The sequence below is a fragment of the Rattus rattus genome, chromosome 7, assembly GCF_011064425.1.
Source record: "Rattus rattus isolate New Zealand chromosome 7, Rrattus_CSIRO_v1, whole genome shotgun sequence".
Classification (NCBI taxonomy): Eukaryota; Metazoa; Chordata; class Mammalia; order Rodentia; family Muridae; genus Rattus; species Rattus rattus.
Genome location: NC_046160.1, coordinates 7,871,310 through 7,887,210, shown reverse-complemented (window position 1 = coordinate 7,887,210; position 15,901 = coordinate 7,871,310). Strand labels below are relative to the sequence as shown.

General features: G+C 46.1%; 1 protein-coding gene across 1 annotated transcript in view; it reads left to right on the top strand.

Moving 5' to 3' along the window:
- The window catches only part of Slc3a1 (solute carrier family 3 member 1), a 33,115-nt gene that overhangs the window by 15,727 nt on the left and 1,487 nt on the right, over positions 1–15,901 (top strand). Inside the window, exons 6-9 of the mRNA XM_032908745.1 lie at positions 2,742–2,866; positions 5,068–5,263; positions 13,045–13,212; positions 14,098–14,214. Coding sequence (XP_032764636.1) covers positions 2,742–2,866; positions 5,068–5,263; positions 13,045–13,212; positions 14,098–14,214 — 606 coding nt within the window. The remainder of the gene's footprint in view (positions 1–2,741; positions 2,867–5,067; positions 5,264–13,044; positions 13,213–14,097; positions 14,215–15,901) is intronic.

The following is a 15,901-nucleotide window of genomic DNA, read 5'->3' as shown; positions in this document are numbered from 1 at the left end:
ACCATTTCCATTCAGTGAGCCTCTGGATTCGGGGTTACAGAACCCCAAACCAAGCCCACCTCCTGGACTAAGTGTGCACTTTGAGGCTCTACACTATATTCTCACCCACCTTGTGACAGAGGGAGTTCACAAGTCACCTATTCCTCCAGTTGACCACTCTTCTAGTCACCCTAGTTCCTCTGGCCAAGTGGATAGTAGTTCTTAGACACACTCCACTCCAAAATGTGTGTCACAGTGTAGGTTTAGTGGGGTCCCAAGTGCGCTCTGCCACCGGATTTGCTTGACCACGCTTACCTCACGTAGTTGCCGGGCAGGTGTTAGGCTGTGGGAAGCCGTGGGACACTGCTCTGGGGTGGGGAAGCACAGTCTGAGCGTGGGACACAGCTGGAGCTGGCTCGGGGGTCCCCAGGCCTACAAGGAAGCCGGCAGTCAGGTTCTCAGGCTCTCCGGCATCCAGGAGCCACTGGAATGCCTCAGAAGAGCTGAGAATGGAATGGGGCCCTGTGGGGCTGGATCTAGCCTGGGACCAAGGGGAAAAGGGTTGGTGGTGGGGGGCTCCAGCTGGTCCCTAGGGGAAGAGTCCTTGGCTTGGCAGTGGCAGACTTGAGCTTGGTGGCTTCTGCAGCTGGGAGTGCGGGAGGCTTTCTTCTGAAGATTAGACAGCAGCTCCGTAGGCAAAGACCTCTGTGGCTTCTCATGGTGGATCCCGATAAAGAGACACAGTCTATGGTTTTAAGGCATTTATTGTTATAGAGGAAAGTGGATGAGTAAAGCTGTACCCCACTTCTCAGAGTGGGTCTGAGATTAAATACCTTTTGCAGGGAGGAGTGTCTGGGAAGGAAAGTTCGTTGGCTAAGTCTCCAGGCCTTTAGGAACCTCATTATAATGGAGGTCTGTCTATGGAGAGCCTATGTGACTGTGGTCATGTCCTCTACCTGTGGAGGGGCTTGGGGCGTTGACCTCATGTGACTGATGGTCACAACTCTATGGATGGCTATACTAGCGACCCTCCTGGTTTCTTGGGAGTCAGGTGAAATGCCAACCGTCCTTTTCAGGGTCACAGGGGTTCAAGCCTCCTCAACCAGAAACCAGGGTGCCTTTCACTGTCCCCCATCATGGGCTAGAATATTACATTAACCAAATGACAGCAGCAGGCAGCAGTCCCAGTGAATCTTAGCAGCACATTGTGTGCTTGAAGAAAATCTAAAATTGCTATGTATAGTGGATGCTCTTAATGGAGCCAGATAAGGAAAACTAACTCCACAGGGCATTTTATTATTAGGCTTCTACCTATTGTCCTGAGCCAAGGTATGTGTTCTTATCTCTCATTAATCAGCTACCTATCCTCTTACCTACTCACCTCCCTACCTACCTAATTAAAGGGCAGTTGATTATAAGATGACATCATTAAGCAAAGGTTATAATTAAGCCCATTATTATTATTATTATTATTATTATTATTATTATTATCGTCGTCGTTGTCATTATTAATATTATTGCCATTATTATAATCTTTGCTCACAACTTCTGGTAAGGCAGAAAAATGAAGACAACAGGCAGGAGGCTGGAGAGATGGCTCAGTGGTTAAGAGCACTGACTGCTCTTCCAGAGGTCCTGAGTTCAAATCCCAGCAACCACATGGTGGCTCACAACCATCTGTAATGGGATCTGATGCCCTCTTCTGGCCTGCCGGTGTACATGCAGTTAAAACATTCATACACATAAAATAAATCTTAAAAAAAAAAAAAAAGACAACAGGCAGTATTATTAGCTGGTTTTCTCAATAGCACTAGTTGTCTCTCTGAGAGTTCTTGAAGCCACCTTACTGATTGTAATGTACTGTGATGTAAGCATCTGTCTGTGAGGCGATTCTAGGAAAACCCCAGGGTTAAAACACCTTCCTCCCCATCAAACCCTCTGTCTTCATAGGTGAAGTTCACCTATTCTAAGAGAGCTCACTGAACAGGCCATGTGTTAGGTTGGGATGGCTCAGCCAGTCCACGTCCATCCCAGGACCTTAGCTCATGTGAATCTTTTGACTCTTCCAGTCCTGGGTCAGTGTAGGAACGACGACCAGGAACAATTGATCGGTTGATCGATTGGTCACTGGAATCCTGCAATGGCCTAAAAGTAATTCTGAAGGACAGAGACAGCATGGAAACAAAGTTAAATGCTGACATCCCATAAGCAGATGTGGTACAGATAGGCAGCAAGCTCTCCCTTCATCAAGAATGTCTGAAGCATTCGTGCAGTTATATTTACAGGGATTTTGTAATTATTTTGGTCTACGGTAAAATTTTGTTTGCTAAAATGGGTGAGAGAAACACTTACTGTTCACTAGACTTTTTTTTTTAATAATTTATTTCTCTTTATTTTCTGTCCATTGGTGTTTTGCTTGCCTGTATGTTGTGAGGGTGTCAGATCTTGGAGTTACAGACAGTTGTGAGCTGCCATGTGGATGCTGGGAATTGAACCTGGGTCCTCTGGATGAATAGTCAATGCTCTTAACTGCTAACTCATCCCTCCAGACCCTGCTCACTAGTTTTTTTTCCAAGTTACCCATATAAGAAGTAATGCAATATTAAGGATTGTGAGTATCTGTCACTCACAAGCCCCTTGTGCACCAAAGCTTCCAGGATCATCATTGAGCAAGTATCTCCTTAGGTCAAGTCGTCTGCAAAGACATGGAACCAGGGTTGGTGTGAAACGATCCTAATATTATGCTGTCCCGCTTTCCCCAGGACACAGTGACCCGCTACTCGGAACTGTACCACGACTTCACCACTACCCAGGTGGGAATGCATGACCTTGTCCGGGACTTCCGGCAGACCATGAACCAGTTCAGCCGGGAGCCTGGCAGATACCGGTAACCATAGGCCCGACTTATATTATAAAAAGGCCTGCATAACTATAATTATATTTTATTATTGTTTTGTGTGTATGTATGTATGTATGTATGTATGTATGTGTGTGTGTGTGTGTGTGTAACGGCATGTGTGTCATGGTGCACACGTGGAGGTCACAGAGTAACCTTGTGGTTCTCCATCTCTACCTCTGTGTGAATTTTGTACCCGTGAGTGTGGTGCCTTCATAGGTGAGAAGAGGGTGCTGATTCCCCGGAGGAGGAGTTACAGGTCGTTGGGTCACCTGGCATGGGTGCTGGGATGTGAACTTGAATCCTCTTCAGGAGCACTTCGAATTTGTATTTCTCCAGCCCCATGAGCTGTTATTTTCATCGATATTGCTGGGATTATGTTTCTTGGATAGTGTGGGCTCAAACATTCCAACTGGATTGTTTCCCTGTGGTTAGCACAGCTTCGAGATCAAGGAGCTGAGGTGGGGTCCTGCTCTGTATCTTGGTGACCTTGGGGTTGTCTGTTAGCAGGAATGGGTTTTCTCATAAACAATGGTAACGAGACTTAGAGAACTATTGTGAGAACAGATGAGATAATGTATGTAAATCCCTTATGATAGTATCTGGCATGTAAGAAACACGGTGAAGTTCTAAGTTAAGATCCCTAATATGAAAATCTAAAGATTCTGGGGGCATTTTGAATTTCTCACTTTGGAGTAGGGTCTCTGAGCCAGTAAAGCTCTATAGAGCTATTCTAAGGATGCAAAATCTTACAAAATTTGAGATATGTCTAGTCTTAAGAGCCCTGGATAAAGGGTATACCTTGTATCACTAGGTAGCTAGCCTGACAGACTTGTGAGAGCAGCTAAGAATCCCTTGGAGAAGGACTGGACCCTGGGAGTAATGACAGAGGCGGGAGTGACTCACCACAGACTGACTGTGGTGCTCAGGGCACACAGGCAGATCTCTGAGACTGAGGCCAACCCCGTCTACAGAGAGGGTTCCAGGACAGCCAGGGTAACAGAGAAACTCTGTCTGAGAAGGAGGAGGAGGAGGAGGAGGAGGAGGAGGAGGAGGAGGAGGAGGAGGAGGAGGAGGAGGAAAGGGAGGAGGAGGGAGAAGAGGAGGAGGAGGAAGAGGAGGAGGAGGAAGAGGAGGAGGAGGAGGAGGAGGAGGAGGAGGGGAGGGAGGAGGAGGAGGAGGAGGAGGAGGAGGAGGAGGAGGAGGAAGGAGGAGGAGGAGAGAAGGAGGAGGAGGAGGAGGACTGGGCTTCCCATCAGTGTGCCACCTCAGCCAGCTTAATGCAGCACTGATGGGGACAGTTCAGGTGACTTTATCATTCTCAGTGTATTTCAGAGTGGGTGTCAATAACGAGGAGAAACCTTGTTACTGAAGGTATAGACTCGAAGTTCTAAGTAGATTGATGGAAATGCCCAAAGAAGGTCTTTGAGATGTTAGAGTCTCAGTTAGGTGTTGAAAACAGAGAGCAGTGTTGTTGGAGAACCACATTCTGCTTTTGTGTGCTGTTCTTGGAGAGCCCTGGCCAATTACACATGTGACTCCCTTACTAAAAATATTTTTATTAATTCTTTGTTATATTTGACTATATTCAACTCCACTCTTCCTATTAACTCCCCAGAGCTACTCTCCATACTCACCCCTCCCAATTTTATGTCCTCTTTAAAAAACAGTCCACTCACGCACGTGGGAGCATCTACTGGAGTGTGGTCAGCATAGCAGGAAGCTCACCCTTAAAGGAAATGAACTCTCCTGCTCCTACCAGCCACCAACTGTCAGTGGCTTCTCAGCTGGGGTAGGCGGGCTCACGATGGATCCTCACCCTCCATGTTAGATAGGGGTAGGCGGGCTCACGATGGATCCTCACCCTCCATGTTAGAATGTCGGCTGGTCCTACCCCGTGTCAGCACCATGGCCACTGCGAGACTGAGTACAGCTGTCAGATCCAGAAGGCGCTGACCCAGTCCTCAGGACCTCTGCCTCTTACAATCTTTCTGTCCCCTCTTCCGTGACGGTCCCTGAGCCTTGCAGAGAGGTGTGACATAACTGTCCCCTCTGTGGCTGAAGTTCTGACGAAGTCTGAGACTGCGCTGACCTATGAGGCCCCACCTTTCACTCACAGCTCTGAGTGGCTCCTGAGTTGTTCCCACGCTCGTGTCAGCAGCGAAGACAGCAAAGTGTGCCAACTCTTCCAGGTTCATGGGGACGGAGGTGTCAGCTGAGAGCATCGAGAGGACCATGGTGTACTATGGCCTGTCATTTATCCAGGAAGCTGACTTCCCTTTCAACAAGTACTTAGCCACACTAGACACTCTTTCCGGGCATACTGTGTACGAAGCTATCACATCCTGGATGGAAAACATGCCGGAAGGAAAATGGCCCAACTGGATGGTGAGCCCTCGTGCATAGCACACAGTGATCTGTTGCACTTCCGGGACAGTCACCTCTACTGTGCACCTTTGTCCCTAAGTGACCTTACTCAGTTCTAGTGCTTAAGTCTGTCCTAGCTTCTGATAGGCTTGTCTTAGTTAGGGTTTCTATTACTGTGACGAAACACCATGACCAAAAAGGAAATTGGGGAGGAAAGGAGGAAATTTGCTTTACATTTCTGTACTGTAGTTCATCACTGAGGAAAGTCAGAACAGGAACTTAGACAGGGCAGGAACCTGGAAGCAGGAGCTGATGCAGAGGCCATGGAGGGATGCTGCCCATGGCTTGCTCAGATTGCTCTCTTATAGAACTGGGGCCACCTGCCCAGGGATGATGGCACCACCCACACATAAAGCGCTGGGCCCTCCTCCATCAATCATTAATTAGGAACATGCCCTACAGGCTTGCCTACAGCCCGGTCCTATGGTGGCATTTTCTCAACTGAGGTTCCCTTTTCTCAGATGACTTTAGCTTGTGCCAGTTGACATGAAAATGTCAGCACATGGCTCTTATAATGAAGAGGAGGACATTATCCACACAACTAGATCAATACTTAATGAATATTTATCTGTGCTTAGAATTCCACTAATCTTGGCCAGGGATGGCTGTCAAACCTAATTTTATCCTAAATTCCAGCTTACGATTCACAGAGATTCTGGAAGGCTCTTCCCTTTCTACACATGGCCTGTGCTCCTAGGCTGTGAAGCAACAGTGTATCTGTATGGCGCCCTGTAGGTATCTGAACCCTGGTGAGCACTAGTGTCTAAACACAGGGTGGGTACACACTACAACATGATACACAGGTAGAAACTGGCGTAGGGCTCTTCCGGAGTGGAGCAGCAGGTGTCGACATGGAGGTCAACAAGCAAGGACTGCGTGTGAACGAACAGGACATTCCTGACCACCACAGCAGCTTACTGTCTTCATTGCCACCACGTCAGAGACACCATGCCCTTTGCCCTCACATGCACTACATTTACACACAGTCTCTTCACTACGAAATTAATCTTCTCTCTCTCTCTCTCTCTCTCTCTCTCTCTCTCTCTCTCTCTCTCTCTCTTTCTTCTTCCTTCCTTCCTTTCTTTTCTTCTTTTCTTTTCATTCATTTTTTCTTTTTCTTGTCTCCCCCCACCCCTCTTCTTGAGTCAGGGTTTCTCCGTGTGACCCTGGCTGTCCTGGAACTTACTCTGCAGCCCAGGCTGGCCTTGAGCTCAGAGATCCCTTTGCCTCTGCCTCCCTAGTACTGGGATTAAAGTGCAGCCCCGCTGCTAGAAATTAAGTTTAGTTTACTATATTTTCTTTGTATTACACACTCAAGTATTTTAAAACTTTTTTTTAAAAAAAGATTTATTACATATGAATACACTGTAGCTGTCCTCAGACACACCAGAAGAGGGCATCAGATCTCATTACAGATGGTTGTGAGCCACCATGTGGTTGCTGGGAATTGAACTCAGGACCTCTGGAAGAGCAGTCAGTGCTCTTAACCACTGAGCCATCTCTCCAGCCCATTTAATCCTTTTGGACATTTGTAAATGTTGGGGTACAGGAATCGCCACACAAACCATATAAACACTGATCTCAGTTAAGCAAGGATAGTTTATTGAATGCACACCCTAATACTGTTCAGATCAGGGACACGGCTCAGAATTACCTGAACTATGACAATGGATATCTTTTCCTGTCAGCTTATAAAGGAAAAACCCCATAAAACCCACAATGAGTGCATACACAGGTGCAGGAAGTGCTGCCTGGTGGTCAGCTCCGACTTATGATAGTTTAGATATAACAATTCATATTGACCTCTGATTTGATGGGTCCTATATAAAGCTTTACGAATTTCTTAAGATTAGCAAACCTCATAGAGAACATTCAGAACAGAACAGGGTGTGTGGTAGCATGGCCTTGAGCAGAGTCACCTCTCTGTGTCAGTGACTGGCAGGCATATCACAGCATTAGTGTGGAATAGCTGGCAGGCCATGACAGGAATAATGCAGGATAAATACAAACATTACTTAGCTGTACATTTTTCTGTAGATCTTTATTCTGTATCCTGTTCTCTTTCTGCTTTAAACATTTATCTTGCATTTTAATTTTAAAAGGAAAGGGATGGCTAGCCATGGTGGCACACGCTGGGGTCAGAAGCAGGCAGATCTTTATGAATCCAAGGCAAGCCTGATCTTCATAGAGACTTTCAGGCCAAAAAGGTTACACAGCGAGACCCATTTTGGATCTGTGTGTGTGTGTGTGTGTGTGTGTGTGTGTGTGTGTTGGTTATTTTATTTATGTACATTTCAAATATTATCCCCCTTCCTGTTTTCCCCTCTGCAAACCACCTACCCCACCCCACCCCTCTGCTTCTATGAGGGAGCTCCCCTACCCTTCCACCCACTTCCACCTCACCATCCTAGCATTCCCCATATGCTGGGGCATCGAGCCTCCACAGGACCAAGGGCCTCCCCTCCCACTGATGCCTGACAAGGCCATCCTCTGCTACATATGCAGCTGGAGCCATGGGTCCCTCCATGTATACTCTTTGGTTGGTGGTTTAGTCCCTGGGAGCTCTGGGGGGGGGGTCTGGTTGGTTGATATTGTTGTTCTTCCTATAGAGTTGCGAACCCCTTCAGCTCCTTCACTCTTCCCCTAACTCCTCCATCAGGGACCCTGTGCTCAGTCCGATAGTTGGCTGCAAGCATTTGCCTCTGTATTTGTCATGCTCGGGCAGAGCCTCTCAGGAGACAGCTATAGCAGGCTCCTGTCAGCAAGCACTTCTTGGCATCAGCAATAGTGGCTGGATTTGGGGTCAGCAGATGGGATGGATCCCCAGGTGGGGCAGTCTCTGGATGGCCTTTCCCTCAGTCTCTGCTCCACTCTTTGCCCTGCATTTCCTTTAGACAGGAGCAGTTCTGGGTTAATATTTTTGAGATGGGTGGGTGGCCCCATCCCTCAAACAGGGGCTGTGCCTAACCTCTGGATATGATCTCAACAGGTTCTCCCTCCCCTTTGTGGGGTATTTCAGCTAGTGTCATCCCGTCTGGGTCCTGGGAGCCTCTTGCTTTCCTGGTGTCTGGGGCTTTGTAGTGGTTACCCCCACTTCCCCATCCCCCACTGCTATTACATCTCAGTTCAATTTCTTTACCCTCTGTACTTCTCCCCTGTCTCCTCCCATACCTGATCCTGCCCCCCTTTTCCCTCCCCCTACTCTCTCCCTACCAGGTCCCTCCCTCCCTCTACCTTCCATGATTATTTTGTTCCCTCTTCTAAGTAGGACTGAAGCATCCTCACTGTGGTCTTTCTTCTTCTTGAGCTTCCTATGGTTTGTGAGTCGTAGCTGCTGGGCCCTTTTTTCTTGAGATTTCTTTCATGCACACACTGTGCATGATATGTCCCACAGGTCTCAGAGATGCTGCTCAGTTGTCTCCATTCTTCTCCTTGTTTTCAGCTTAGCTGTTTCAGCTGACCTGATTTCAAGCCTTCTGAGGCCACTAGCAATTCAAAGCTGTCAGGCTTTCTTAGGGAAACTTCAGTTTCTGTCCTTGTGCTTTTCAACTCCGAACATCCTAGTCGATTCTTCTCAGAATTATCCGTATTCGTATGTGTGAGACATGATCCTCATGCTTGCAGTTCTTAGCTACAGCCTAAGATCTCTGGAAATATATGACACATATATAGGACACGTATAGGGAGGACACATACATACGACACATATAATGACATATATGTGACACACATGTGATTTAAAGGCTTTGTTAGTAAGCCTAAATATTTTTCATGTCATTTATAAATTTTACATATAAAACTAAACAGTATAACAGTCTTTTAAAAATTTCTATAATTCAGTGTTTCTTTTTTAATTTTCTTTGTTTTTTTCTTTGTTTCTTTGTTTCTCTCTCTCTCTCCCTCCCCCCCCCCCCTCTTTCTTTCTTTCTTTTTTAGTCAGGGTTTCTCTGTGTAGTCCTGGCTGTCCTGGCACCCACTCTGTAAGAATGGGCTGGCTTTGAACTCACAGAGATTCACCTTCCTCTTGGATTAAAGGCATATTTTTTAAATTTTGGTTTAGTTTTCTTTTTCTTTTTAGTCTTAGCAACATTTTTCCATCAACTTTCCCATATTTATGCTATGCCATATTTTTGTTACTTTGCATGTCAGGGTTTTGTTTTTGGGGAGACCTGTTATTTTAGTATAAAATACAGTATATTACATAGTGGGTAATTCTAGAAATGGTATTTTTCTTTTGTGTAGTGTTTGTTGTCTTGTCTCCTAGATGTGTTCTATGAAGTTTGTGTTCTTTGTTTTTGTGTGGCCAGAGAAGTCTCTGCTTTGTAAATTAATAACTGGAGATGCTTTTTTTTTTTTGTTCTTTTTTTGAGCTGGGGACTGAGCATTGGGGCCTTGCGCTTCCTAGGCAAGCGCTCTACCACTGAGCTAAATCCCCCAACCCCAACTGGAGATGCTTTTAAAAAATACATTTTTCTTTTGATTTTTTGAATTCTGTGTATGTGTATATGTCTGTTGTGTGTGTGAGCATGAGTCCAGGGCCTGTGGGGGTCAAAGAGGGTGTTCGATCCATGGAGTTGAAGTTATAGGTAGATGTGAGCGGCCTTGGGAGCCAAATTCCAGTCTTTGCCATTAGCCCCTCAGCCATTTCTCCAGCCTCGGGGAGAGTCTTGAGATGCCTTGAACTGAGGATCTCCCCGACATTGTTGAGGGGTTCTTTGTGTGCAGGGGAAAACTTCCAGCACAACCTCACAACTCTGCTTCAGTCTTCACTGTCTACTTTTGCTGAGCCAGTGGAGATGAAAGATTACACAGAGTCTTCCAGGGCCTTCCGGGATGCTGGAGGACCCCTTCATACAAAGGAAGGTTTGCAGACCTCTCTTGGGCATCTATGACATCACTCCCCAAGTGTTTCTTCTGGTTCTTCTGGGCCTTAGTTTAGCCTCGGTTGGTATAATGTCACGGACATACAAAGGCAAAATGTTGTCCCAAATGTTATGAGGAATGAGACTCCAGCTGTTTGCATTGTTAACCCTGAGTTAGCTTAGATAAACAATCAAGGGAAAGTGAGCTGCCGGGAAGTTTACGTAGTAGCAGGTCCCAGACAATGCAGCATCCATTGAACGTTAAACCCATGCATCCCTGCCCAAGACTGTCACCCCTCTGTTTTCAGCTGAGGCTTGTGAGGTTGTAGAACATATCATGGACTTAACCAGAGGGGAATTAGGGAAAGTTAAGACACGATTGATACGAAGCCCACTGTTCTTTGCTGAATAAGTTAATTGCCAGTGGAATTGCCTTTAGTTCATTTTAAGTATTCTGAAAAATGTGGAATTTTTAGTTTTTGCTAACATTTTCCTTATCTGGGAGATTTTAAAAATTGATTCATTTTGTTGGTGATGCTGGAGTTTGAACCCAGGTCCTCACGTATGCCGAGCATGTGCTTCGCCAGTGACCTGAAGGTCCCTGCCTTGAGGAGCTGTTTTCTGACCCATATTCTGGCAGTTGTCTGGACCCCGATGTCACAGCTTTTAGGATGTTGTTTTAGCAGTTACAAAGAGTATTTTGACAGTTTCTAGTGTCATAGGTGCCTGGGATTGTTCTCAGTCTGTGAGGTCAAGAAGATGTGTCCACGTCTTTGAGCTACTCAGGAAAAGACAGTGCAATATCGACTCCGAAAAGGAAGAACTTACTCTGTGTCCGACGACTTCAGAAATCAGTTTGCCCAATACCTAAGAGCACTGAGAAGAAGACAGCAGATGACTGAGTTTTCTGGCCATAAAACTAGAGAATCACTTTAATGATTCACAAAGATACAGTTATGGGGGTTACCTTAGCAGTTTAAGGAAAAAGAAAGATGCCTCCTTTTGCAGATTATAGCAATCAAGTTTTCAGCCAAAGGCTGTTTGTCTGGCATATTGTAATTTGAATATTGCCCTTTCTCTACGTTCCTTCATCTGTGAAATGGACACAATTGTTGGCACCCCTTTATGTGAGGGGATAAGAACATGCTCTTTAAGCAGCAAAGCGCTGTGCTCGGTCTGCCCACTGGATCTGGCCCGTTGGCGAAGTCATCAGGTGCATTCGTAAGCTTCATGTGTCCTGATATCAACCTGAGCATTTACCACATGGAAATCATATACAGTTACAGAATACATCAGAAAATGTCAGCTTAGACTATGCGCTTTTTTTTCCAAGACAGAGTCTTGTTTTGTAGCCTACACTGATCTCAAATTCATGACCTCCCCAGCTGGAGGGATCTACATCTTATGCCCTGGGACTACAAGCACAAGTCACCATGCCCAGCTTTGTAAATTTCTTTGTAAGAATTAACTTACCTTTTGTCTTGGTATGTATGCACATTCATATACGTGTGTGCATGTTCATACATGCCTGTATGTATGTGTGTGTTTGTGTGCATGTATGTACAAGGAGCAGAGTCAACCTTGGGTGTTGTTGCTTCTTAGGGCCTGTGCACCTTGATTTTTGAGGTCTCTCTCTGCAGCCTGGGGCTCTCCAGTTAGGCTGGCTTGTCTGGCCAGTGCCCCAGGGATCTGTGTGCCTCCCCCACCTCCCCAGTGATGGGGTCACTAGGGTGTGCTGTTTTGCAAGGATGTTGGGATCAAATTCAGGGCTTACAATGGTGCAACAGGCACTACCTGAGCTCTCTCCCTGGGTTCCCAACTTGCCTCTAGAAACTGGTTTTGGAGTTAGAATGTCAAAACCGTTGAAGTCTGGGAATCACAGCACCAACCACTCAGACTCCAGCCTCAGTCAAGTAAGCATAGTTATTGAACACGCACCCCAAGATTGATTGATCAGGGCCACAGACCAGACTTGGGAAATGATTGTGACCATGAATATTTCTCAGGGTCAGCCCATATAGGAAAAACCTACCATGAGCTCATGTTCAGGTGCAGAGAGTGCTGCCCAGTGGTCAGCTATTTTGGCTAGCTAGACAGAACAGTTCTAATTGGCCTTTCGGTTGGTCCTAAGTGGAGCTTATGGTTGTGATATTTCCAAGAACAAACCTCATAATAGAATAAGGTATGTGGTCAGCTTGACCTTGCTCTGAGTCAAGTTATTTTCCTGTGTCAGTAACAATGACTGGCAGGCATGGACCAAAATGGCTACAGCTATGCTGGGGGAGCAGCAAAAACAACAAACACACAGTAGATGTCCCTGTCTTTTTTTACCTATTCTCTCTCTCTCTCTCTCTCTCTCTCTCTCTCTCTCTCTCTCTCTCTCTCTCTCTCTCACTGGCTGTTCTGGAACTTGCTCTGTAGACTAGGCTGGCCTCGAACTCACACAGAGACCTACTTAATCTGGGATTAAGGTGCACAAGTACGTCATAGCTCTGCCTTCTTACAGGATTTAGGGCCGCCAGCCCAGGAATGGCACTGTGGGTGCACAGTGGGCTGGGCCATTGCACATCAGCCAACAGTTAAGAAAATGCCGTATAGGCTTACCTGCAGCCCAATCTCACGGGGACATTTTTTCAATTGAGGTTCCTTCCTCTCAGATGACATTAGCTTGCATCATGTTGACATAACACTAGTCAGCACAGTAGCCAATATAGCACAAGGTCAGCAGGTGGTGGGCTCAGGACCCACCTCTGGGCTTCCCCATAGCAGTGTTTTTTTTGTGGTGACCTTCAGCCCGGGGGACTTTCCATTTCAAGCAGGGAATAATTCTTTCATGGAATTGCATGTAGAGGTGTGCTCTTAAAACTATTTGCCTTTTAGATTGGCGGACCAGAGACTTCTCGGCTGACTTCTCGAGTAGGGAGCGAGTATGTCAACGCCATGAACATGCTTCTGTTCACACTCCCAGGAACTCCCATAACTTACTATGGGGAAGAAATAGGGATGGGAGATATTTCCATTACAAACCTCAATGAGCGCTATGACACTGTAAGTATGATGGGCTTTTAGCCGTGGGCCTCCATGACACTGCCCACTTCCCACTGCTGCTCCTGTTGAAGTCTTGGCCATGTTTCTCCCACTGCTGGAGAATAAGGGTTATCTGCTTTCTTGGTGGTCAAGGAGCTCACTGAAACGTCACCTCCTGAGCCACATAACTGAGCTTCTCGGACAAAGCCAAGGACCCTGCAGGTCCTCAGAGGACCAGCGACTTTCTTTGTATATTATTCATTATTCTCTCCCCCCGAAATACTTAGGGACTCAGGTCTGGTTATTGACAGGTTCGCTAAGTGGTCACAGCACTGTCTCCCAGGTTACCGTTGTGTGGCTGTGTTTGTGTGGGGATGCTGTTCTCACATGAGTTGTTGAGCAGACGACATCCTGACGTTTAATTTATGTACTCACTTTCCCTTGTGTGGCAGTGTCCTTAATATTTGGTCAATTTAAACTTTTCCTACTGGTAGCTCACTCGGGGGGGGGGTGTTCAGACACGATCGTCAGGCGGATACAGGAGCAGGCAGAGGTCAGGGTCAGTGTAGTCTGGCTGCTCTTTACTCTGACATCAGTTTATCACAGGAGGATGGGGTGTCATGAATTGCTAGTGGAGTACTCTAAGATCCTCTGTTCTGTTTTTTAAAAAAGCAGTAGATTGCAAACATGTGAAAGTTCAGTTTGGAAGAGTGAATCACGGGCTCCTTTGGAACCGAGGCAGGCGCTGACGTGTCTGTGGATGTCGAGGCTGCTCTTCCACCATCAGAGCAGGGAGTGCCGACATCAGCTCAGAGCTGAAGGGGCAATCAAGAAGTAGCCAGGAAGGGCCAGATGCATTTCTTCTAATAACTTGATCCTTGCTTTCTTTTTGGTCTTTCAACATAGAACGCCCTTCTCTCCAAGTCACCGATGCAGTGGGACAATAGTTCAAATGCGGGGTTTACTGAGGCCAACCACACCTGGCTCCCCACAAACTCTGACTACCACACAGTGAATGTGGATGTAAGTGTCGATGGACGGCAGTGTCACGTGAACTTAGAACAAGGGGTGGGCTTCCTCCACCTTGGAGGCTTCCCAACATCCCGAGCACGTGGGAAACCCTGACTGAGACTCTTAGGATCGATCACAAATGAGTCTTGCAATTTTCAAGTTGTAAGGAGTTTGGAGGCCATGTTTTTGGTGGAATATGACCTGCTATAGTAGTGCCCCCAATGAAGACCATTCATTGTGTTTAGTTCTTCAGTCTATGCCCGAGAGTTCTCAGTTATAACGGGACTCCTTCAGAAGTCTTTACAGAAAGTCTACCTACCTTTTCTCTGGAACTTATTATAAAGTGGTCACTAAGTCTTAAGGGATAGGAGACATAAATGTGTACCTTCTAAAACACCAGGGGATGGGGACTGCACACCAATTGATCTGCACACCAATTTCTCTTAAGGAGAAATCCCTAATCAAAAGAATAATATAATTATAAATAAAAGATGAAACAAGGCTTCAAGGGGATGTTGAAACAAGGTATTACATATGCAAATAGGCTGGATTCATGTTAAAAGATGAAAGTATTCAGATTGGGTAGGACAAAAATCCAGATATGAGATATAGGTAAAAGAAAGGACACAAATAATTAACAATTCTGGGGTTGGGGATTTAGCTCAGTGGTAGAGCACTTGCCTAGCAAGCGCAAGGCCCTGGGTTCGGTCCCCAGCTCCGAAAAAAAAAAAAAAAAAACCAATTGTGCAGGCCACTGTAATGGAGGAAGGCTTGCGATTTAGCTGTCAAAAGAATGTTTATACTGACTTGGTAGTTTACTCTTACATATCTGTATCTATGAATACTTACATATGTGCAAATGATAGATATGCAAGGCCTGGCACTGTTTGTAAGAGAAGTGTTAGAAATGACTGTGTCTGCCCAACAGAAAGCTCAGTCATTAGATTATGGGAACGATTGTCGCTCGGGTAAGGAGCAGGGCACCTTTTTTTTTTTTTGCTTCTCAAGACAGGGTTTCTCTGTGTAGCCCTGGCTGTCGCTGGTCTTGAACTCAGAGATCTGCCTGCCTCTGCCTCCTGAGTGCTGGGATTAAAGGCATGCACCAGTATGGAGAGCACTATTGACATATAAACACAGCACAGGGTGGTCCACGGCACCTTATGTAAACACACCTATAGATGCTTGCACTGGCACAGGGTTACCATTTCATGATACCTAAAAAAGGAGGGAGTCAGCCAGCCAGCCAGCCAGCCAGCCAGCCAGCCAGCCTGTTGGTCTTGTCTCTGGAAGGGACCGGGGATGGCTGAAGAAATCTTTGCCTTGACTATATTCTTCTTGCAGCTGAAGCCCATACTATGGGCATGCATTTCCTAGAGAAAAAAATGACTTACAAAAGTGGGCTTGGAAATATTTAATAGCAGACAAAATAGAATTCAATATGAAAGCAGTATATGAGAGAAATGCATTTTTCAAACAGTGATAAGCATTGACAAGTCCACCAAATCCCACAAGTCTTTATGATGTTAACTGAAGCGTCAAGATACATCAAACGAGTACTGAGAGAAATGAGAAGAGAAAGAGACAAGCTCACGGTTACAGAGAAGAGTTCACAGGAAAGGAGAAGAGAGCAGTGTCCTGGGCCCCTCGTGTGAGCGAGTGGCACCAAACTGCTCTTCATGCGTTATCTAAGCTACTGAGA